The sequence below is a fragment of the Gobius niger genome, assembly GCF_951799975.1.
Source record: "Gobius niger genome assembly, chromosome: 1".
Taxonomy (NCBI): Eukaryota; Metazoa; Chordata; class Actinopteri; order Gobiiformes; family Gobiidae; genus Gobius; species Gobius niger.
Window position 1 is genome coordinate 33900103 of NC_136852.1, and position 22614 is coordinate 33922716.

The 22614-nt window shown below is 43.6% G+C and overlaps 3 protein-coding genes across 4 annotated transcripts in view; all 3 read left to right on the forward strand.

Annotated features, from left to right (window-relative positions):
- Positions 1-2562: 2562 nt before the first annotated feature.
- Positions 2563-7231, forward strand: srsf7a (serine and arginine rich splicing factor 7a). Of its 2 annotated transcripts, XR_013793275.1 has the most exons (9): positions 2563-2768; positions 3280-3515; positions 3593-3793; positions 3941-4021; positions 4125-4166; positions 4538-4582; positions 4733-4822; positions 5294-5732; positions 6676-6815. XR_013793275.1 is itself a non-coding variant. In XM_079564181.1 (8 exons), the coding sequence occupies exons 2-8, from the start codon at positions 3289-3291 to the stop codon at positions 6725-6727; spliced, it is 738 nt and encodes a 245-aa protein (XP_079420307.1). In that variant the 5' UTR covers positions 2563-2768; positions 3280-3288; the 3' UTR covers positions 6728-7231. The 2 variants fall into 2 exon arrangements, 1 of the variants encoding a protein (XP_079420307.1); XM_079564181.1 differs by lacking the exon at positions 5294-5732 and having other exon boundaries at positions 6676-7231.
- Positions 7232-8084: 853 nt separating this feature from the next.
- LOC306968644 (heterogeneous nuclear ribonucleoprotein L-like) lies at positions 8085-20196 on the forward strand. The gene is made up of 13 exons (XM_079564084.1): positions 8085-8241; positions 9129-9244; positions 10312-10549; positions 10628-10713; positions 10792-10888; positions 11127-11199; positions 14141-14212; positions 15797-16041; positions 18425-18546; positions 18619-18820; positions 18889-18946; positions 19025-19135; positions 19780-20196. Exons 1-13 carry the CDS (start codon positions 8164-8166, stop codon positions 19836-19838), a joined length of 1557 nt encoding a protein of 518 aa, XP_079420210.1. The 5' UTR covers positions 8085-8163; the 3' UTR covers positions 19839-20196.
- Positions 20197-20457: 261 nt separating this feature from the next.
- Positions 20458-22614, forward strand: part of rsf1a (remodeling and spacing factor 1a) — a 37690-nt gene continuing 35533 nt past the window's right edge. Inside the window, exons 1-3 of the mRNA XM_079560282.1 lie at positions 20458-20695; positions 21290-21381; positions 21450-21542. Coding sequence (XP_079416408.1) covers positions 20542-20695; positions 21290-21381; positions 21450-21542 — 339 coding nt within the window. The 5' untranslated portion in view covers positions 20458-20541. The remainder of the gene's footprint in view (positions 20696-21289; positions 21382-21449; positions 21543-22614) is intronic.

Below are 22614 nucleotides of genomic sequence, written 5' to 3' on the forward strand. Positions count from 1 at the left end.
TAATTTACGCATTGCAGATAATATTAATGAATACAAAATAAGCACATAAAAAGCGTTTTCTGAGGGACAATGTTGTCTCTCAGCACCTTCAAACTAAATATGTTCCCACGGCTCCGCTGCAGCAGTTGGTCAGGTCTAGGTTGAGCAAAAGTATGAGCCCAAAAAAATGAGATGGATCTGCCGCCACAGAGTCCAGATCTTGACCCCATATATATATTGGCACAGTGACCCCACGTGATTTCCGCCTGGACAGTAAACCAGATGCTGTCCTTCCTGTTCGTTATATCTTCCCATTAAAAATGAGCAGGGTCCCACAGAAATGAAGCAATAGCTCAAGATTTGGTAAAGGACAGCGAGTAAAAGTTAAGATGTGACTGGAGCAGGTTAGAAAATATTACGTGAGACTTGACGACTTCACTGGAGGAAACTCCGTGTTTATAACGGTGGATGTTTTTGTCTTGAGGCTAACGCGGCGAACACAAAATAAAAAATAAAACTAGCTCCAAGTTTTGAACGAGCCTGCGCTAAAAAGAATCGTCCTGTTAATAGTTTAAATAATATTTACTTGTTTACATGTTATATTATCATTTTTAACATTAGCCTTTAGCTCTAAGATAAAAGCTCCTACCTTTCGACAGCTGGCGTTTCCTTTGGGGCAGATTCACAGTGAACATGATGTTTGTAACACGTTGCTGTGACTGTCCATCAGTAACTCGTTGTCCTTTACCAGATCCTGAGCTATCTCTATATTTGTGTGGGAACCTGCTAATTGTGAATGTAAACGATCGCTGACAGGAAGTACAGCATCTGGCTGCCTGTCCAGGAAGACGTCACATGGTAAAACTGTGCATATAGCCTATTGGGAATCTTTGGGATGTGCTGGAGAAGGCGTTTTACTGTGGTCACACTCTCCCATCATCAATACAGATGATATTGATGAGATTGAGGTTTTGCAGCTGGGTGATGCGAGTTTAGCTAAAGAACATTGTGTTGTGCAAACTTATTGCCACTAAAGTGTGTTGGTTTGATATAATAGAGTTGAATCCTGACCTGGGTGAAGCTGGTAGTCAGAGAGGAGGCCGTGCAGCAGAGGAATACTTGCCATTTTGCCACATTCAGTTTCACTTTATTAGCCATGTGCGGTAAAATGTACGGTTCTGCCTGTAAAATCACATTGCAATAGGATGTTTTTTTAAGAAAATGACCTGTAATGTTTACATGTAATGTGTTTTGCATCAGAAATAAAATCTGATTTGGTTTTCCGTGTTTACACATTTGTTTGGGAGTATTAACAGCAGGATTGTCCAAACTTTGAGTGTCACGTACTAAAAATATTCAGCAGAAAGATTGGCAAACATATATGGCCCTGGACGCAGAAGGTAGAACTCTCCTAAAAATGCACCATTTAAATGTTTTCATATCCATGTCACGATTGTCTGAATTGGAATCTAGGTATCACGATCATCTATCACGATCAATGTATATTTAGTAGCTTTATATTGCAACGTTAAGTTTTCAAATGCTTCTGAAATTTTAAATGTTATAATTGTTTAGGATATTGTTTTCTACAGAGTGAAGAAAATTAGGCCACTAACACTTTTGCACAACCTTTTTTGAACTATACAGTCAGCAGTACAAATGTATTTTATATGGATCTGGATGACCTACACTTTTGTAAAGCTCATATTTGACTGCATTTAGTCATGGAGATGAGCTGGAGACGTCCCGCTCCTTGTAAAGTTACGGTCAGGGCTTGGGAGAGGTGAGCCGTTCAGAGCCCACACACATATTTGTCTGCATATTTTTTAGGTAACAATAAAAAATCTGTAATAAAACATGTAAATGCATGTATTTTGTTTTATTTATTGGGGGAAATATCATGCAGTGTTTGTCATTTGAGAATTTTGCCTCTTGAATGTGATATAATGCTCCAAAAAAGGCAACCATATAAGGATTATATTCAGTCTTGCGTTCTTCACGGGTAATATGGTTATAACATTTTTAAATGCAATATGGTTTGATGTGTGTACAGTAAGGGGTTCCACGTCAGACCAAAAAGGTTTTGAGAACAGAAATTCACAGAAAACATGAGATACTTATGGTTTGATTAAAGGCCCTATACCTGATTTTTTGATTGTAAACAATGAAAGAGGAAGCCACTAAATTAAAATGTTAGTTGTGGTGCAAACTCATTCGTAACTTTCCTAATATATTTGTAGCATCCAAACTCTTTACAGGGACACGTTTATAGGTGCATTTCACAACTTGCAGGGTCACTTTTCAGGGTCACTTTCACAAAATAGCCTGAAAGTTCATAAAATTGATACAAATGTTTTATAACTTGATACACACTGTTCTCCACAGACGCTTGAGTTTACACAAAAGGAGGACAAAATGAATTTCATTCCTTTTCTAGAAGTAAAATCAGGTATAGCTCCTTCAGAAACATAGATATCATTCCTTAAAAAAAAAGGAAAAGCAAATAAGTTCTTCATTTTACTGGGAAGACCGACAGTCTCGCACATGCGCAGATGAAGCTGTTCTGCTTGTTTGAAAGCGGCTGTTGCGCCTGCGCATTGAGCAGAAGTGTGAGCAGGACACGGGAGAAGGGCCGCTCTGAGCTCAGGTTGTTCGGCTCCATATACTCTGAAACTAGCTCTGTTTAGTCAGTCAAGTCCATTTTTATCAATAACATATTCTTCTTGATCACGATCCCGATCAAATCATCCCGTCCTGCTTTGGAGCAACGATCGATTCCACGGCAGGAGGTAAGGCTAAGCTAACGCGTGTTGACGCCATTGTTTGTAATTGAGACGAGCGAGGCGGGTTTCCCTCTTCTGTGAAGCAGTATTTTATTTAGCTCGGTTACAACATAGTATTTAACGTTTATGTAAGTTGACATGCGAAAGAAAAACGTAAAAAAAAAATGCTCCCAAATCCTGTTCTGTGTATGTGTTTTCACTGTGCTTACACGCTAGCATGTATGCTAGCTGCGTGGGTTAGCCTCCGCTTGTAGGTCGTTTGTCATTTGTTGTGTACGCTTTAAAAGTGGCGGACTGGCATTTGTTTTTTATTCATTTGTAAAGCAACAATTCCATAAAATGATAGTCAAATCGTGGTGTTTTGATGAACGTGCGATGAAATTTGCGCGCGCCGCTAAGGAGAAAGGTGGCGCTGCTGTGGCGTCTCTGTGTTCCTGCATGTTAGTCCGGCTGAGGCTGTAGTTTGACTGGCGTGTTTGTCGAAATTTGATCTAATTGACGCGCTTTCTGTTTTCAGGCGTAGACCATGTCCTACCGCGAATCCTCCTCCCGGAGTTCCTCTCGGGTTCCTGATTGTAAAGTCTACGTGGGAGATTTAGGGAATGGTGCAGCAAAAGGAGAACTGGAGCGAGCCTTCAGCTACTATGGCCCTCTAAGGACCGTGTGGGTTGCCAGGAACCCACCCGGCTTTGCCTTTGTGGAGTTTGAAGACTCCAGAGATGCTGAAGATGCTGTTAAGGGCATGGATGGGAAGTAAGTACAAGTCACCTCCCTTGTTTGCCTTGAGTGCAACTGTTACTGTGGATGAACTTAATGTATTACTTTTTCAGGGTGCTTTGTGGCTCTCGCGTCCGGGTTGAGATGTCGACGGGCCTCTCTCGGAAGGGCCGCGGACGTCCCAGTCGACGGCAGTTTGACCCCAATGATCGCTGCTATCAGTGTGGGGACAGGGGCCACTACGCCTATGACTGCTACCGCTTCAGTAAGAGAGGAGGAGGGGGAGGAGGAGGAGGAGGACGGCGCAGCAGCAGGTGTGTGAAGACCCTTTTTTGTGTCTCTCTATTGGAAGAGCAAAAACAACAACATGGGATATCATATGCGTTTTGAAGTTCTTTGAAGAACTTACTCTGGTGAACATATTTTGTGTGAGGTCTGAAGATTGATTTTGTTCTGTCCAGGTCTCGCTCTCGTTCTCGGTCCCGCTCTCGCTCGCATGGCCGCCGTTACCGCTCTCGCTCCCGCAGCCGTAGCTACAGCAGGTATGTGAGCTATTTCTACTTGTCTTGGTTCACTCACTACAAATGTAATGACACTAGAAACTATTGTACTCTCTGGAATTTATTTCTTTTTGAATCATTCTAGGAGCCGCCGCCGTTCTCCCTCCTACTCCAGGCACAGAAGCAGGTGATTATTGCTTACACACCCATGTTTCCCAAGTTACTGTACATAATAACTGTAATACCTCAAGAATAGTCCTGCAAGGGAGATTTTTACCTTCTGTAGTTCTGTTAAAACAACCTCCTATGGGATGGTACCCTTTGGCAACAGTTTGAGATAAAAACATTTGGCTCATTCTAATTGAGCAAACCCAATGTGATTTTTGGATCCGCATCAACATGGTCCTGAATCATCTCACAAAACTTAGACACCAAATTAGTTGTAAACCAGTGTAATCGGTGGTGGCACTGGCTCCTGTCTGTGGGTACTCGGGAGGGAATCTGAGGATAGGAAGGATAAAGTGAGCTCTTTTTAAGGTTGCACATCTGTGTTTTCAGATCTGGCTCCCCTGCACGTTCCAAATCCAGGACTCCAGTCAGAAGGTAAGAGGGTTTTGTGCAGCATTTGAACACCTTTGGCCCTGAGCAGTTTGCAGTGTCCTCGGTCAAAGATGCATGGTTCATTGTAGTCTTATGTTTTGCCATCCTCCCGCTGCAACTTTGAAATGGTGCCCATGTCTGTTTGTGTTTAAGTCGCTCTAGGTCCCGCTCCGGCTCAGCACCCAGAAGGCGCTCTGCCTCTCGCTCCCGCTCTCGCTCAAAGTCATCGCGCAAAAGGAACAGGTAACTGATTTTACCCTCTATGTTGAATGCATTTTAGTTTACCTCTTAGTTTACTAAGTCAAATTGTTGACATGCGACTGAGATCCCTCTGGATCCATGCTACAGCTGTGTGTTGGTCCTCTGCAGTAGATGAAGGCATTAGATGGTAGGCAGTGGTGCAGAGCCCTGTCTGGCCTTTTAAGCTATGACCGTGTGATGGGATTCAACCAACAGCAGGTAACAAAAAAAATATAATAATTGCTTTTACTTCAAGCAAGTTTGATGCCTTGGTGACTTCAAAAGGCAGTATTAGTTCAAGGCAAACAATACAAATATAGTTATTTTATAATGTTAATTTAAATATATCTAGAAGTAGTGATATATCTCACTTACTGATATTGCTATGTCACCAACATTTCTAACTGTAGTTTCAGACAAAGCGTTAGCATTTTTGCAGTACAGTTTTGTTTATTTTTCATATTTTCTTTAAAGCATTTGGTGGGACCTGAGCACTGCATTGACACTGCAGCAGATCCCAGGCCCAGGCTCTGTACGTCCTGCGGGAGGGTGACTTAGCGCTGACCTGAGATCAGCCTCCGCCTGCAGCTGCTGTTAGACAGCCATGTGTGTTCGACCGCCGCGCTCAGACGAGATCAGCCCGCACACATAGAGTCGTTCTTCTAGAGTCAGCCAGCCTTCAGACGTACTGGGGGCTGATCCACACAGATCAGTGCTACTGCAGTTTAAATCCATTCCCCTACCAACCAGAGCCCACTACCTACCAGAGTCTACCGCCTCTTAGCTTCTGAAAGTCAAAGAGAGAGCTGACGAGAGATCAGTCTTCAAGACCCTCCCTGCGCAGTGTCTCTCCGAGTTGTAGTCATCATCCTTCGCTTCTCTGTACTTGTTGTTTCTGCTACTGTCTGCAAAGGTAACCAAAAATCAACCCCGAAAACAAAATGTTGATGGGTAAATCAGTTTCTGGTCGATATTTTGACAATGGGTGATAAGAGTGAGCTTATTTAGCATGTCCAGAATGAATGTTTGTGAAAGAGGGTGATTGGGTGTGTGAGACTTCCTTTATGAACTTTACAGCAGGGTTTGTGAGATGTTCAGTACATCAGATTAATACTCCAAATCGTATTCCTGTCTGACACATGGGTGTTTAATGTACTATTGTAGTGACATACAATTTCAGGAAGACTACAGATGTGGACAATATTGTTAGTCCATCAAGACGTTTATATATAATGGAACATACAGTCCTAAATGCCCTCAGAATAGTAAAAATAAACTGAAGGCCCAGTTGTATACCTAAGTTATTTGGCTGTTTTTCCAAATACGAACTCCAGGCTCCAGTGTCTAAATGTTGTTCCCTGTTGGAGCATGTTTTTTAATAATATTATTCTTATCATGGTTTTAGGTTCTTTTACTGAATTTAAGAAATAAGATGGTGAAAGGAAACAATTTTGTCCCCATCTGCTGAGCATAGGGGGCTTTTTTTTTGCCTATGCGGGATAGTTGGTGTTTCATTGAGGCCTTTTCCTACCAAGTGGCACAGATCACTCACTTGTATAATGCAACAGTGCTTCCTGAAGACTAACAATTATTTGCATGCTTGGGCGTTGCCCTGCGTTATCTGCCGCCTTGAAACTTGTTAATGTCTACCTTCCTACTGGTCTGCTTGCTGTACATTAGAAGAACTTCATCATAGGATGCTCCTTAGTGGAAACTGCATGTTACTCAGACTGTACCACTTGGTGGAAATAGGATGAAACCTTCCATACACTGAGCTCTCCATTGAAGTGTAAGGCTAGTGAAAGGATATTTGCTGTGTCTTGTGGGCCATTCTGACTGTTTTCTCTCCATTTCAGTCGTTCCAGGTCGGCAAGTCCTGCCAGAAGTCCCACACCAGCAGATGATTAAGAAGCTTTTATCTGCTTGTAAACAGACCCTCAGCCCTAAACTATCTGCTAATACAGCTCTTCATATATTTAGTCCAATTGCACTGATGACCCTCTTTGGGCTCTTCTGAGTGCTGTGGCAAATCGTCTGTTATGGAGATTGGTGTGTAGATTGACATTGTCCGACTGCTTGGCGGCTGTGAGAAAATACAAGGTAATATTGCATGTTACATTGTGTTTTAAAAATTTCTTTGCAATGTAGCTGTTATGTCAGCAATGCTTTTAAGGCAAAAAACAACAAGATTTTCTTTCTTTTTTTGTATAAGACTGGCATATGTCACAGTCCTGTGTGGATTTGTCACATTCCTGCTGTTTAGTGCTCCACTCACCTAGTGTGGACGCAGACTTTACTGTGTACTTCCAAACGAGCTAATTACAGGTTAACCATTTTAATGAGATGTTTGATTTCTCCAGCTTGTTTAAAGTTAGTGGCAGTTTTATTTTGGAATAAATGTTTTCAATTTCAGTCTTGTCTTGGCTCAATTCATTAACTTTACACGCCACCCGTGACTGTAAAGTTTGTTTATGCTGCAGACATTCTATTCACACAAGAGTGTCTCTGGTAGTTCAAGTTAAAACTTATTACAAATGACTGCACTCGGGCTTTGTCAAGCTGTGCTGTTGATGTGCTTTATTCTGAATATTTGTCAATTTTTGTGTTTGAATTTTTATGCATAAATTTACTAAAGGAGATGCAGGTGAATCAATCCTATAGTATACAAGTGGTAAAGAAATGTGAAACGGCATTCAAAAAGTTGATGTTACGGATTAATGTACATAGAGATATAGAGATATAGCTGTGAAGCACAAGCACTAACCGCTGTGCCACCGTGCCGTGATCTCTCAATGGAGAAATTCACTTGTTACATTCAGCTCTCAAGAAACACTCAGGGTGTGCAAGATGCAGACAATTAAATAGTAAATAGAGGTATTTTCTATTCAGTGACTACATAAACTTCAGGAGGCCAAAAGTGTAAACAAATCATAAAATAAACATTAAAAAAATGTCAGCGGGAAGCCTGAGGTGAATGTGGTTGGTGGTGGTCGGACAGCCCAATGGCGAAAACTGGTAGCCTCGCTTCTGTCGGTCTACCCCAGGGCAGCTGTGGTTACAGTAATTGTTTACCACCACTGAGCATGGTGTGAATGAATAATGCGCACAATTGTGAAGCGACTAATGTATTATTATATTTGGGAATTGGGACCTAGATTGTGTAATCACTAACACTTCCATGGCTGGTTCATACAAACCACGTACCCTGACGAACCTGGATTGACATGTGTCCGGACCAATCAACGCTCATGATGGGCGCGTGTGGGCGTATCTCTGTGAAGCTCGCGCTCTGTCCCGTTTCAACTGGAGACCTCGCGCACCAGCTTCTTCTGAACCAGGACATCATGGCTACTGCAGCAAGCCGCTACTACAGCGAAGACGGCAGGGCACCCAAGAGACAGAAAACCGACGGAATGGCCACTGTGAGTTTTAGAACAAAGTCTACTGTGTTCCGACATGCGACACATACTTGTCTTACGTTAGCTACCTGCTGTGTTGTAGTGCTTTGACGTGGTATTTTCGAACGCCCCGGACTCCATTTTGGTGTTAAATAAAATGTTTTACTAGCTAATGTATGCTGAAATTAAACCCACTCCTTTCTCAAATATATTTAACGTTAAAACCACCAAGATCGAAATCTTTGGCCTAAATGAACGGGCAGCTATTCTAGTGCCGGAGGTTTGGCTTTCATTGTTCTTGCTGCTAGCATAGCATTTGACGGTAGCATTAGCTGCATATAGCTAGCGGTTAGCCACCTAGCCAGACATGAGACATGTAGCAATGACTTGGACTCCCTCAAGACATTTTGCCCTAGCGATGATCGTGAGGAAGGTTGCATTGTTCCTTGTAACATCCAGATTAACAACGCAACCCTTTTGTTATCAACAGCACATAGAACAAAAGTTCTACCGTGATATACACACCAGCGTGGCAACGTCGCATTAGTGTTAGTAAGGTGGTTTATTTTAATTCGACAAGACGGATGCAGCTACGGACTTCTCTCCTCCCTTCCCCCACTTGCAGACCCTGATGTCAGAGCCCACTCATTCAAAGCCCAAGAAATGAAAGAATTAAGTGTGCAACGTCACCAAATGGCCATTCTTTTCTACAGTGGAGTATGGCCATTCTCTACAGTGGCAGTCCATGTTATCTGTATGTATATTAGCTGACACTATGGAATTGACTGTTGGGTGACCACAGTGTCAGCCGGACCCTTTTTTTTATTTTAATCCTGCTTGTGGACCATTTAGCTTGACTTTACTTCCTGTTGGAAATTCTAAGCTTTAACATGTGTCTATCTGATCTACAGGGGTACGAGGATCCCCACAAGCCTCTCCCATCTCTCGTGGTGCATGTACGAGGCCTTGTGGATGGTGTTACAGAAGCTGACTTGGTTGAAGCACTTCAAGAATTTGGCACTATAAGGTAAACTGCTGTAAACCTGTAGGTTTTGCACTCGAGAGTCAACTAGACCAAAAACTATTTGCTTTATTATACAATTGCCAAAATTTGACACTTCTAGTGTCCATTTTACTTTTATTGCAGCTAAAATGTTCAATACTTGAGGACAATTATTAAATGGTATTGGGTCTTTATGCTTTCATGTCAGGATATATGTATATCAGTCGATGTGGGTATAATTGCATCATCTGAACTCTGACTGACGGAGGTCCCAAAAATAAGTCTTTAGGGTCCCACAACCATACGAGGCCTAGTTGGAACAAAACATTATGATCTTGATTCTTGAAATGGGCTGAGATTAATCTGTAACTAAAATTGATAGTTAAAAAGGAATGCAAAAACACTATCACGGGTCTGTATAACATAGCTATTGGGGAAAATCCTCTGCTTTTCAGGCCTAGGCATCATATGTGGTATATTTGACGCTTGTATTAAAAGGCGTTGTTCCACATAGCACAGCTCTACCGCGCAGGCCACGATCTACGTGCAGGTATTGACTCTACCCAGTACACGCTAGCTTTTCTACAAGACAACATAACCGCAGTTGTTGTGGGCGCACGCTGTACAGATCGTCATTAAAGTATTGTAATCTGCGATGAGAACAATTGTGGACAAATGCTGCCTTCTGGTTGGGGTTATGGAATCATTCAGAGGGATCAAGGCTAATAAAACGGAAAAGAAAGCGCTAAAATACAAACTATGAAGGTTTAATGTTATGCTAGCACCAGCTAAAGTTGTGCTAAAAGCGGCTTAAGCTAATATCCGCAGGATGATGCGAAATATTAAATCTGTATGACTTGCGAGGGCTGTCCACTCTCTTGTCAGAGACCAGCAGTCTGTTCACGTGACATTAGTCACGGGTTCGCGCTTTGGCTACTGCCAGAGGTCTGTCCCAAAACGTATACCTGGTCAGACTGCTTTGGCACCGGACTCTGCTATGGATAAGCTCGTTAAACTGGGTTGGGCAGTGGAAAAGGCCCTAAAGTGTCTAATTTGCTTAATTATCCCCACCATTGTTTTTGTGGTTGTAGTTATGTTGTTGTGATGCCCAAGAAGCGCCAAGCCCTGGTTGAATACGAAGACATGAACGGCTCGTCCACAGCTGTAACATATGCTGCGGACAACCAAGTTTACATTGCGGGCCATCCAGCTTTTATCAACTATTCCACCAGTCAGAAAATCTCCAGGCCAGGGGACTCGGATGACTCACGGAGTGTCAATAACGTTCTCCTCTTCACCATCATGAACCCCATTTACCCCATCACAACGGTAAATGTGGTAATTTGTTTTTGTTATATTTCCTACCAGAACTGCACTCTGATCCACCCTTTGTTTTTGAATTGACAGGATGTTCTCTACACAATTTGCAACAACTGTGGCCCGGTTCAAAGAATCGTCATATTCCGCAAGAATGGAGTCCAGGCCATGGTTGAATATCCTTTAGGCTGTGGAATATTGTTAATTGAAAAATAATCATACTTTATTTGATAGCACCCTTAACTAAGTGTTACATTTGACTCTGTACAAAATGCCCAACGCGCCAAGGCATCACTCAATGGAGCAGATATCTACTCGGGCTGTTGTACTCTGAAGATTGAGTATGCTAAGGTAATGTCTCAATCAAGCCCCCATACTTTTGATCTATTGTGTGTTCTGTATTGGTAAAATGTTGTATGGCCGGGCTTCTGACTGCCCACATCATCTAGTCCTCAGAAGTATTTTTTTTATTAAGCCAATTGTGAAAGGATTCCTCCTCCATGTTCCATAAGCTTAAGCCAGCGACTTTCACTTCAGAGGGGCTGACTCCATATTCATGTTTGTAATGTTCTGTCCTTTTTCCCCACAGCCCACCCGCCTGAATGTGTTTAAGAATGATCAAGACACATGGGATTACACAAACCCTAATTTGGGAGGGCCAGGTAAAACTATAAGCAAACAAACCCACTTATTGCACAGTAGTGCATGCTTTACAACAGATGCTACATGTGGATACTATGGAACACATGGAGTTCAGAAAGGTTACGTTGCACTGAATGCATTCTAGTTGACTGTTGGGTCAAATTGTTGGACACTGGATTATTATACTATATATACTTGTCTACACCAAAATAGATTTAAAGGAATAAGACACCATTTTGGCATACTGAGGTGTTTTTACCTTAGCTTAGACGTATTGATACGTACCAGTCTGGTCTTTATGCATGCAGAAAGACCGAAGATGATGTTAGCATTTAGCCTCTATGGGGTCATGGGGTTGAAGTTGGCGGAAACGTGGAAAAGCTTGGTCGCTTCTATTTAAGTATGGTTATGTGAGTAGTTGCACGATCCAAGTATAGTCACACAAAATGAAGGCGTAATAATACCATAGGAGCGCTTCGTCCGCGCAGTAAGTCGAAGTGCTCCTAAGGTTATTACGCCTTACAATATAGTAACCCTGTTTATCCGCTTAGAAAGTGACCACATGGAATAACCTTTTGATGATACTAATTCATAAAAAAAAAAAACGTATTTCGCATTTTCATAATCCCATCCAATTCTGCATTTTATTTGATGTACAAAAGAAGCTCAAAATATGGAAAGTTGCCCAATCTAGCAACATTTCAACAACACTTCAGTATTATAGTTTCAATGAATGCCAGCAACATTCTATTGTTTCACCACAAAAGCAGATTAACTTCAGAACATCAATGGAGCAACACTAGACTTGGGCATAGGCCTATTTTTTTCCTTATTTGAAGAATTTTAACAAATTTCAATTGTGGAGTAAAATGTCTTCATAGATTGTGTTTAATCTTTAAGAAGTAATCGTAAGCTGCCTCTGTAATTTAATATTTTTATGATAGTACAAGAAACACAAAAAAAAGGATGCTAAATGCAAGTAAAAAAGCATGGCTTTTACAGCCTTCTCAGTAAATATTGAGTATATTGATGTTAGGAAATATTTAAACAAGCAAACAAACATGGATCCATGTACAACTATTAATCAACCAATTTTTATTTGTATACTGCTTTACAACAATATCTGCTGACTGTTGTGTTTGAGGCACTGTGATGTGCAGTTTGTCTCAGGCATAAACAAACTACACTGCAACCAAACACGTGATTTACAGCTTTCAGGAAATATTCACATTCTGAATGCTGTTGGGGGGGCATCCACAGATGCCACCAAACTGCTAAGTATTCCTCAACCTGACATAAACCTCCTCATGCATACTGGCCTGAGTTTTGACGAGCGTTTCGTGCTCTTTGTAAACACTGACAAATTAGAAATACAGCTGTTATCGACACTTCTTTAAACTATGAACACTATTTATTTGCCAGTGTTTTAAAGTCAGGAAAGTTCACTATATGAATGCTGTTTGGAGATGAATCTGGAAAAAGCAGACAGAGAATGCACAATTTAGTGTTCTGGAGATGGTGCCTTTGATGGTTGCCTGGCTGGCCTATGCCCAAGGCCGGCTCTTTCTGCTCCAGTTGTATCAAAGGAGGAGATATTGTCTGTGCAGCATGGTTTCTAAATCCCTATTTGTCTCCATGTATCTGAATGAAGGATTTATAAATGAGCCCCAGATCATTCTTGAACACCGATCAACACCTGAACATTGCTGATGAACAGATTATTTCTCAACATTTCAAAACATTGTTGAGGACCACCACCACTGACGAACACCAGATTCTGAACATTCAGACTATTGCTGATGAACACCAGATCCTGAACATCCAGAACATTGCAGATGAACACCACTGATGGACACCTGATCCTGAACATTCAGAACATTGCAGATGAACACCAGATTCTGAACATTCAGAACATTGCTGATGAACACAACTGATGGACACCAGATTCTGAACATTCAGAACATTGCTGATGAACACAACTGATGGACACCAGATTCTGAACATTCAGAACATTGCTGATGAACACAACTGATGGACACCAGATTCTGAACATTCAGAACATTGCAGATGAACACCACTGATGGACACCTGCTCCTGAACATTCAGAACATTGCAGATGAACATTGCGGCTTGATGAAGACTGATGAAGACACTGCTGACAACAGTCACTCACAATCCACTCAGGCTCATTCAGCCTTTTCCTTCATGGAGTGAAGTGTCCTTGCTACTACAACCACCACTTACATCCTTGATTAATTAGTCGTCTCCTAAGTTCTTCTCCTTTTCTGACGGAGCTTTTCAATCCTGTGTAACACCTTCCATGTGATGCAGGTTTGGCATTTTGCAGCCAAAGACAAGCTGGCATCGCAACTGAACTGTGCTAACCCTCCAGCCTACTGACGTCTGCTAGAGAGGACTTTCCTAAACAAAACACCAAGGATGGGGCCTGTCTCTTCAATAAAATCAGTGGCGCTTGCTGATGAATGGGAATGCCGTAAAGTGTGTGCTGAGATAAATGGTGGAACTGCTGTCCTCCTCTGTGTTTGTAGCATGCAGTAAGTAACCTGCTCCTTCCTGGGCCACAGCATAGCAGCACGGACACTGGCACACTCACAGCCCACACAGAGTTGAGCCAGACCGCCATACCACTCTGACACACTAGCTGTTCTTTGTCATCGTCAGTGTTCACATGATGCACTGATGCTAAAGGAAGGGGAGAAGTCAGCAAGCTTACAAGCCTGACCCTGCTTACTAGACGTGCCACTTTGACCTCAGCCTTGATGGCTTATGCACACGACGTGTGGGAAGTACAAACTATTCAATGGCCACGGTTTGTGGGGTCTCCATAACTTGGCATCACAGAGATCGTAGCTTTCATTCACTTGCAGACCATTTTGTAATACAATACCTTAGTGTTTACATGCAGTTCGATAGTGATTGTTTTAATTTTGTTTTTGTCAGATGATGCGAATGCTAACCCAAACAAGCGCCAGAGGCAACCTGCGCTGCTGGGAGACCACCCTCCTGAGTATGGTAAGCAAGATTGGAAAGTGTGACGGGCCATTTAATAAAACAAACTATTATTTTGTTTGAGAACTCGCTTACCAAATCCCCTCCTCTGATCTTTAGAGACCATGTATTCATTGAAATCTGGTCCTTGGTGTTCTGACATGGTTCGCCCGCCATATCCATTCTAGGGCTTTCCCCAACTAAAATCCTTGGTTGACTAAACCGCAATTGGTCAACTAAAAGGGGGAGTGGAATGGCACAGACAACTCTGAAAACATTTTATCCAACCCAAACTGACACATCAGTCATTGAAAGTGAACCCTGCTGATTCAGAAAAGCACAATGAGTTAAGCCTAAGAAAAATAAAGTGACTTAAGGCTATTCTGATTTTGGCGCATACGATAGGATATCTAGCCCAATAATTCATAAACTGCAAAACTCCGCCCTGTTACTTCATTAGACCTACATATGGAACCAAAGTATTATTTATTGTAAATTACATTCCTCAAATTAATAAATGGTCAGTTCCCTTTAGGGATGTCCAGATCCGATCACGTGATCGGAAATCGGGCCCGATCATGTGGTTACAGACTCGATCGGAATCGGACAACACCGTCCGTGATGGCCCGCTGCGCTCATACGCAAACGCTGAAAGACGAAAAACCTCGTCTCTATAACCTGATAACCACCGCCTCCTCTCTTAACCACCGCCTCCTCTCTTAACCACCGCCTCCTCTCTTCACTTCTCCCCGCGCTACACTCAGGAGGTGAATTGAAGCACTTGTCACTCCTGGTTGTCTTAAACCTTTAGTAAAACACACGCACCCTGTACACGCCCACAGTAGGTGACCCGCGCTCAAGCCACGGTGAACGGCGCGCGTGCACAGCTCGGTGGACGGTGCACGTGCACAGCTCGGTGGACGGTGCGCGTGCACAGCTCGGTGGACGGTGCGCGTGCACAGCTCGGTGGACGGTGCACTGTGCACAGCTCGGTGGACGGTGCGCGTGCACAGCTCGGTGGACGGTGCGCGTGCACAGCTCGGTGGACGGTGCGCGTGCACAGCTCGGTGGACGGTGCGCGTGCACAGCTCGGTGGACGGTGCACTGTGCGCGCGGACCTCGACCCTGTCCCGGTTTTCAGGCTGGGAAATGTGGCCGCCCTTTATCTACTTATTAAAGAGACTGTAATCAGGTTAACAAGGCACGTTTAGCTTTTGGCCAAATATATGGTGTTATTTAACTGTTTGGCCACATTACTGCTGTGTTTTTTTCTGTGCTGCCACACCGTTTTTTACATTGCAGTGCATGAAAAATGTATTGCCCAAGTTTCGTTTTCATTGCCAGTCAACAAACGCATTTAATAAAGAATGGGATTTTAGATCACCCTCTCTGTGTAAAACTATATTACACTGTAAAGACTAATAGTCTTGCTTACTTGAGAAAAAACAGACAAAGTAGAGTTACTCTCTATATCCAAAATCATGAATGAAAACAAGTTGAATAATATAGTTTTTTTTCTTAATTTTTAAAATACTCGGGGGCAAAAAAACCTGATCGGGACATCCCTAGTTCCATTGCCCAATCATAAAGAAATGTGTTTTTGTGCAGGAGGAGGTTACCATGGTTATGATGAAGGCTACGGATCACAGCCTTACGAGGGCCGGCGCATGGGTCCACCAATGAGAGGGCGAGGAAGGGGTTATGGGCCCAGCTATGGCCCCCCACCCCCTCCCCCTGGAGAGTACGGGGCCCATGCTGATTCTCCTGTAGTAATGGTCTATGGACTGGAGCCAACCAAATTGAACTCTGATAAAGTCTTCAACATTTTCTGCCTTTATGGCAACGTTGAGCGGGTAAGTGTTTATTTTTGTTGCATATTTATAGAAACTCTCAGAGGTGGGAGTAAGTCAAGTCCACTTCAGCTCAGTGTGTGATCATTGTTCTTTATTGACTTTATTTGTGCATATTTCTTGTTTTCACGTGAGGACTGGAGGTTTAGCTTAGCATTAGCTTTCTCCGGTGCTAACGCTACAACATGCATCCTCGAGGCCCAAACACATTCCCAGCGCAGATTCAGCCACTGAAATAAGTTTTCTTGTCGCCGCTTTTAATCCTTGGTGTTTAGATAAAGAAGCACTGATGTGTGTCTTTGTAAAAGTCCCAGAGCGGCTGTAGCTCCGGTTCACAAAGAAGCTACGTCCGTGACTTGTGACTTGTTTACATCTGTGGGGCCGGTGTAGAATCTGCCCCGGTGGCTCAGCTACAACGTACGTCACTATGGGGAGAAAGCTCCTGATTGGTCGACGCTCGCGAATTTCTCCAAAAAGGCGTCGGCCGCGCTCGACGCCCTGGAGGCGCGTCAAACGCTCACCAAGCGCGGAAAACCTCAAAACGCGCCGCACAGGAGGCGCGTGACGCGCTGCGGGACAACTTGACGCCCCCTGGAGGCGCGTCCTCCATGTATTTTAAAGTAAACCTGACGCTTTGGAGGCCCCAAAACACGTTAGGTGTGGACGCAGCATTACACCGTGCAGCGCTTTAAACACATGATTTATCCATTTATCAAACACAAAATACAACATGATCTAGGTTACTGTTCTAAGAAAGAGCAAATGTGGCTATTTTTTGTAGGTTAAGGGCAAGTTAGCGATGGACAGCTTACCTTCCCAAAGTGGTCTTTTTTCTGCTGTTTCTCTCGTCACTCCCAACAAAGTTTACAGCAATCTCCCTGTCTGTCACAAGGTCTCGGTGCGTTGGCTTTAATGGCTTCTACAAAATGCCGCACGTGGACTGAGCGAGGTTTTGACAAGTATTGAATTCCCCTGCACGGGAGGTAACAGTGTGTTTGGGTGTAGTTCAGCTGTAAGTTTGGTTGGTCACTGCAAAAGCAGCCGGTCAAGGTGCATGTAGCGCAGGGATCGACTCTGGATCATCCCGGTGTCCACTGATAGTGATGCGTAAAAGGCTGTGCTCGCGTCTAACTAAATGTTGTCTCCTGTATTCGGGACATGTTGCACAGAGTCCCGGGGGAATTCCCGTGCAGGTGTCTAACCCTCGTCATCGACAAGTGCACTGATAGACTTGGTATTTATTCAGTCGCTTGCAAACGGGTATTTTGCGCACTGGTTGCGGGTGAAAATGTTGAGGTTTTACATTTACATTGATGAAATGAGCTTGTGTTTCTGCCACACAAATGCACATATTTGTCCAATGCAGGAGTGTCTTGCTTTAGTGTTTTCTTATCTACTTCACGTGCAATGCAAACTTGAATCTGTCAGATTTGGCATCACTTCTCATGTCAGCAGCAGTTACAGCAGCGCGGGACAAAACAGCAGACACGCCTCTAGACACAGTGAAATATTCTCTATATTCCACCAGTGTAAGAATTCATTAGTATGATGTCAACAAAAAGACAACCACTTACAAGGAAGTAATATTAAAAAAAAAATGTAATGAGATATGTGACATCGCTGAGCAGGGACAGACCTGCTCAGATGGACCAGTAAAAACCCTGAGCTTTTTAAAAAAAAAACTCAAATCATTTGTTCTATATTTATACCCTTTTACATTTACTGGTAGAGTTTAGACATTTTGGGCAGAACTGTGCCCAAATGTGTTGCATTGATTTCTTGTCACAAAACGAATTGCAAATTTCTATACATAAATATCGGGTGTCATTATCGGCTATCTGTATCGGTTCAAATGTCCATTACCGTGCTTCCCTAATATCAAACTTTTCAAGATCTAATGGATATGGATTTCAAGTCTATTTAATAGCAACAAGTTTAAAAATATACACTACCGTTCAAAAGTTTGGGGTCACTCAGGCCAGTTCTATAGTTTCTCTAACCAGCAGTGCTAGCATTATTGCACTAATCATCAATGAACCTTTAACACGATTAGTGAACACAATGTACTTATGCACACCTAGGTAGGTAATCCATTAAATTATCACCCATTTCCAACTAGGCTTCACAATTCACAACATTGACAATGTCTAGACTGTATTTTGGATTAATTTAATGTTATCCTCGTTGAAAAAGGCAGTGCTTTTCTTTCAAAAATAAGTCTTCGGAGACAGTTTTGTCTTGCTTGTCCATGCAGTCTGAAAGATAAATATCAATTTTATTTTTGTGAGTTTCTGACAGTTTGAGTCACTGGTTATACAACATCTTGAAACTCCCAGCCGTAGGATTCTGTCAGTAATCAGACATTATGTGCTACTGTCGTTTTCAGGTGAAATTCATGAAAAGTAAGCCTGGTGCAGCTATGGTAGAAATGGGAGACTGCTATGCTGTTGACCGTGCCCTGACTCATCTGAACAACACTTTCCTTTTTGGACAAAAGCTAAATGTGTGGTAAGTGCTGGTCGCAGTCAGGTGTAGGTTAGAGTGGCGCTTGTATGTCTGATTTGAGTCTCCTGTCCAAAGTGTGTCCAAACAGCAGGCCATTGTGCCTGGCCAGAGCTACGAGCTGGAAGACGGCAGTAGCAGTTACAAGGATTTCCACGGCACCAGAAATAACCGCTTCACCTCTCCGGAGCAGGCAGCTAAAAACCGAATCCAGCATCCCAGCAACGTCTTGCATTTTTTCAATGCTCCACCAGATGTCACCACAGACATTTTCACCCAGGTTAGTTCAGTGAGGGCACATCCTTGTCAGCTATTTGAATACTTTACAGAACAGTTGTGTGTTTACAGATGTGTGAGGATGCTGGTGTGAAGAATCCAGCAGATGTTAAGCTGTTCACAGGAAAAAGTAAGCTGCTGTTCATGTGCGATTGTCACAGGCTTATTTCTGTCCCACTTCGCTCTGACACTTCCACGGTTCTTTCAGGCGGCGCTGCTCCCAGTGACCGCAGTTCATCCGGCCTGCTCGAGTGGGAGTCTATCAACGACGCTATGGAGGCGCTGGCCATGTTGAACCATTATCAGATGAAGAATTCAGGTAGGTTAAGCCAGCACCAAGTCCTTTCTAGCTTTATCACATTTTAATAATTATCTCTTACTCTACAAGTTGGTTTGTAGTAGACCACAGCAGTGTAACATTACGCTCTACACAATATTTCTAACTGAGCTAATCTTAACTGTCACAAACGTATTTACTACAGCCAAATAATCCTGAACATGCACTGTTGGATTGACCTCATAGTTAACTATGAGTGGACACTTAAAAGAAGAAAAAGGGGTTTGAGCTGCATGTAAATCCAGGACATTTGTACCAATCATTTCAGACTCATTAGTTTCTCCATGTTGAGACACTTAAACATCATTCATTCAGGCTGTGGCTCGGGCCGTGTCTCGGGCCGTGTCTCGGGCCGTGTCTCGGGCCGTGTCTCGGGCCGTGTCTCGGGCCGTGTCTCGGGCCGTGTCTCGGGCCGTGTCTCGGGCCGTGTCTCGGGCCGTGTCTCGGGCCGTGTCTCGGGCCGTGTCTCGGGCCGTGTCTCGGGCCGTGGCTCGGGCCGTGGCTCGGGCCGTGGCTCGGGCCGTCGCTCAGGCTGTCACTCGGGCCGTCGCTCAGGCCGTGAAGAAGCCGTCCTACTGCCCCTAGTGTTTGTTTGATCATGACGTGTTCTGCTTTGTGTTTTTCAGCTGGGCCGTACCCGTACACCTTAAAGCTGTGTTTCTCCACGGTGCAACACGCCAACTAGTCTGCCATTTTCAGAACAAACCCAGGAAATGCAGGGTTTACTACTTCCTGCTCTTCCTGCTGCCTGAAGAGAGCGCGGAGACAGCTTGAAGGGCGCATTTAGTTTTTGTTTTGTATTATACTTTTTGAACTTTAATATTTTTTTATTTGCCCGATAGTTTGTTCCACTTGTCACGTGTGTGGATGAATGCATTAACTGTGGGCTTTGTGCTTTTGACCATCCAAAGACCTGAGTTACAAAGTATTGTGTGTTTTTAATGTTTTATTTGACCCTAATGCAAAGACTTAGTGCTTCATCAAGGACTCGAATTAAAGAATGATCCACTCTTATCCAGACCTCTGTCTTCTTACTTGGTATTCTAATGAAAAATAAAAACATGAATAAATCATATTTGGATTTCATGGTACGGGTCCTGGTGTTTTCCTAAGGTACTCTGTCTGAATCAGGGGCAGTACTCTCCTGTAGCTAATGTAGAACATTGTTATTGTGCCACCTTATTCTGCTGCGCAGGGATAAATTGCCTCATGTATGTAGAAATAATGTAGAATCGAAATAAAGAGCCCCCATTATTGTAGAAGCGGAAGTCACTTGCTCCGTGATGCTGCGCACTTGGCACCGCTCATCCTGACTCCATTCATCTGATTGGTGCGCGGCTCCAGCCGCATGCAGCAGCGGGCCCTCCTGTTCCGCTCTGCCTGGAAACATGGCTGCTGAGGCGGCTGTGAGCAGCTCCAGGCTCCCGCTCTGCCCGAGCTTCGCGGTGGTCTGCTCCTTTCTCGAGCGGTACGGAGCCGCGCTGGACCTCCCTGAGATGTCCTTCCCACAAATGGAGTCCTATTTGCGGGACACATCGACAGGTTAGCGCGCTGCGCCAGTGCTGTCAGGGCCAAGGAGCGGTGGAAACGTTGCGACACAATCCCCAAAAGGGCTACCGCTCCCCGTCAGCATCACCCCTTCATCTCTGATGGGAGTGTGCTGCGGACTGTGTGCTCACTACACGGACAGGTTTAAGGATTGACTTGACACATCAGGAGACCATTTGTGTCGACAAGTTTACAAAGTACCTTTTCAGTGTCCACCTCTGCCCCATGAGAGCGCTTAAACATGTGGAAGCCTTGGTGCAGATGAGCGCAGTTAGCCGCGCCAGGTGGAGCGCCCACGGCCTGCAGTGTCACCAGCAGAAGTTCATAGAGAGGGCTGATACATGCGACATGCTCACTCGTGCTTATTGAACGAGCTCCAGACCAAATGATTACAATTAGGCTGCAGAGTAGTTTTACTTTACTGATCTACATCCACTTTGTTTTGCATTGACATCACTGGGCTGTGACAGACTCCACACACCCTCCACATGGTTCACCACAAATGCTTTAGAAGTGATGACCAACACTTGAAACCCCATGATGAGTGTGATCGAGCAGCGTGTCAGTTCACTGCTGTTTTTGCTCCAGTCCCCAGACCCCTGGTAGAACTCCACGTGAAGCTGCTCAGAAAGCTGGGGAAGATGGTGTCCACCGACCGCTGGGAAAAGTACCTGGCCAAGGTGAGAGCCGCAGATTGTCCCCACATTTCCTCCGACAGTTGTACAAACATAGTGTGTGTGATGTGCAGGTTTGCCAGGAGCTGAACAGCACATGGGCGTGGGAACTGGAGCAGAGGGGCTACCAGGAGATGACCATGGAGTGCAAGTCTGGCATTCTGAAAGTATGTACTAGTACTTGTCCCACTGGTGGATACACAACAGCTGTGTAGGTCTTGGTCCCTCAGTCCGCCTACAGCGTACTGACAGGTCCACGTCACCATTGGGATTGTTTTAATCACATATCTCTGAAAGCGCTGAGGTTACGTCTTGGTTTATGGGTAATGTCCTTGTAATTAAGATCATCGTATTAAACAAAACATTTTCTGTCAGTCAAAGCATCCACTCATACAGGCCTGTCTGTGGGTGGGAAATATTGTTTGCCATCACACATTACTTATTTGCAGCTTATACTTTTGTTAAAGTTGCATGATGCCACTTTTTATGTAAAAAAAAAGAGTTGATATGAGTGTGTATTTGACCTTTCTGGGACCCAGTTGCTCAGTCCCATTGGCCTAGGGCAGCATTTCCCAAATAAGGGTACAAGGACCCCTGGGGGTACTCCAGGACTTAGCAGGAGGTACTTAGTTGGAACTATTTCAGATTGAGCAAGGTGAAATTGAATACTATTTAACAGAACTTTGAAAAGAAAAGCTATATTTTTACAGTAAAATGCATGGCTTTAAGATCATGTTAGGTTTATTTCATTCATTCATCTTTTTTTTATTTGAGCAGCTGAGTTTTCAGCAGGTGACATGACACAAAAAGACAAATAACAGGTGTGATGCCCAAAAGGAGTAGGCAGAAGCAAGGAGCTTGTACACGCCCACCCCCCAACGTTTACAGTTAGTTACCATGGTAATGTTTCAAGAGCATCCAGTGCCATATCATGAACATATGACATCATACATACTCTTGACAGAAGGAGAACATACACTATACCATGTCAATCGATGTCCTCAGTATAGGAAATAAATAAGTTTGTATACATACACAACAATATAAATATCATTAGTGTGCATAGCCATTCAAAGAACAAAACTATTTATTTTCCATTTCATTTATTTATTTATTTCTCTCTCTCTTTGAATACTGATTAGCTCTCATTTTCAGCGTGTCGATGCAGTAGGCCTATGTGCTGCTTGAACCTAAGTTTGAATTGCTCTAAGGAAGTGCTGCTCTTCATTCCCTGATCCA

What these genes read in the sequence shown, in the direction of transcription:
- LOC306968644 (XM_079564084.1), top strand. Translation starts at nt 8,164, where the DNA reads ATGGCTACTGCAGCAAGCCGCTACTACAGCGAAGACGGCAGGGCACCC. An exon ending in TGAAGATTGAGTATGCTAAG is followed by an intron (nt 10,889 to 11,126) that starts GTAATGTCTCAA and finishes TTTTCCCCACAG; the next exon opens with CCCACCCGCCTGAATGTGTT. An exon ending in TTATCAGATGAAGAATTCAG is followed by an intron (nt 19,136 to 19,779) that starts GTAGGTTAAGCC and finishes TGTGTTTTTCAG; the next exon opens with CTGGGCCGTACCCGTACACC.
- srsf7a (XM_079564181.1), top strand. Translation starts at nt 3,289, where the DNA reads ATGTCCTACCGCGAATCCTCCTCCCGGAGTTCCTCTCGGGTTCCTGAT. An exon ending in CGCAGCCGTAGCTACAGCAG is followed by an intron (nt 4,022 to 4,124) that starts GTATGTGAGCTA and finishes GAATCATTCTAG; the next exon opens with GAGCCGCCGCCGTTCTCCCT. An exon ending in TCATCGCGCAAAAGGAACAG is followed by an intron (nt 4,823 to 6,675) that starts GTAACTGATTTT and finishes TCTCCATTTCAG; the next exon opens with TCGTTCCAGGTCGGCAAGTC.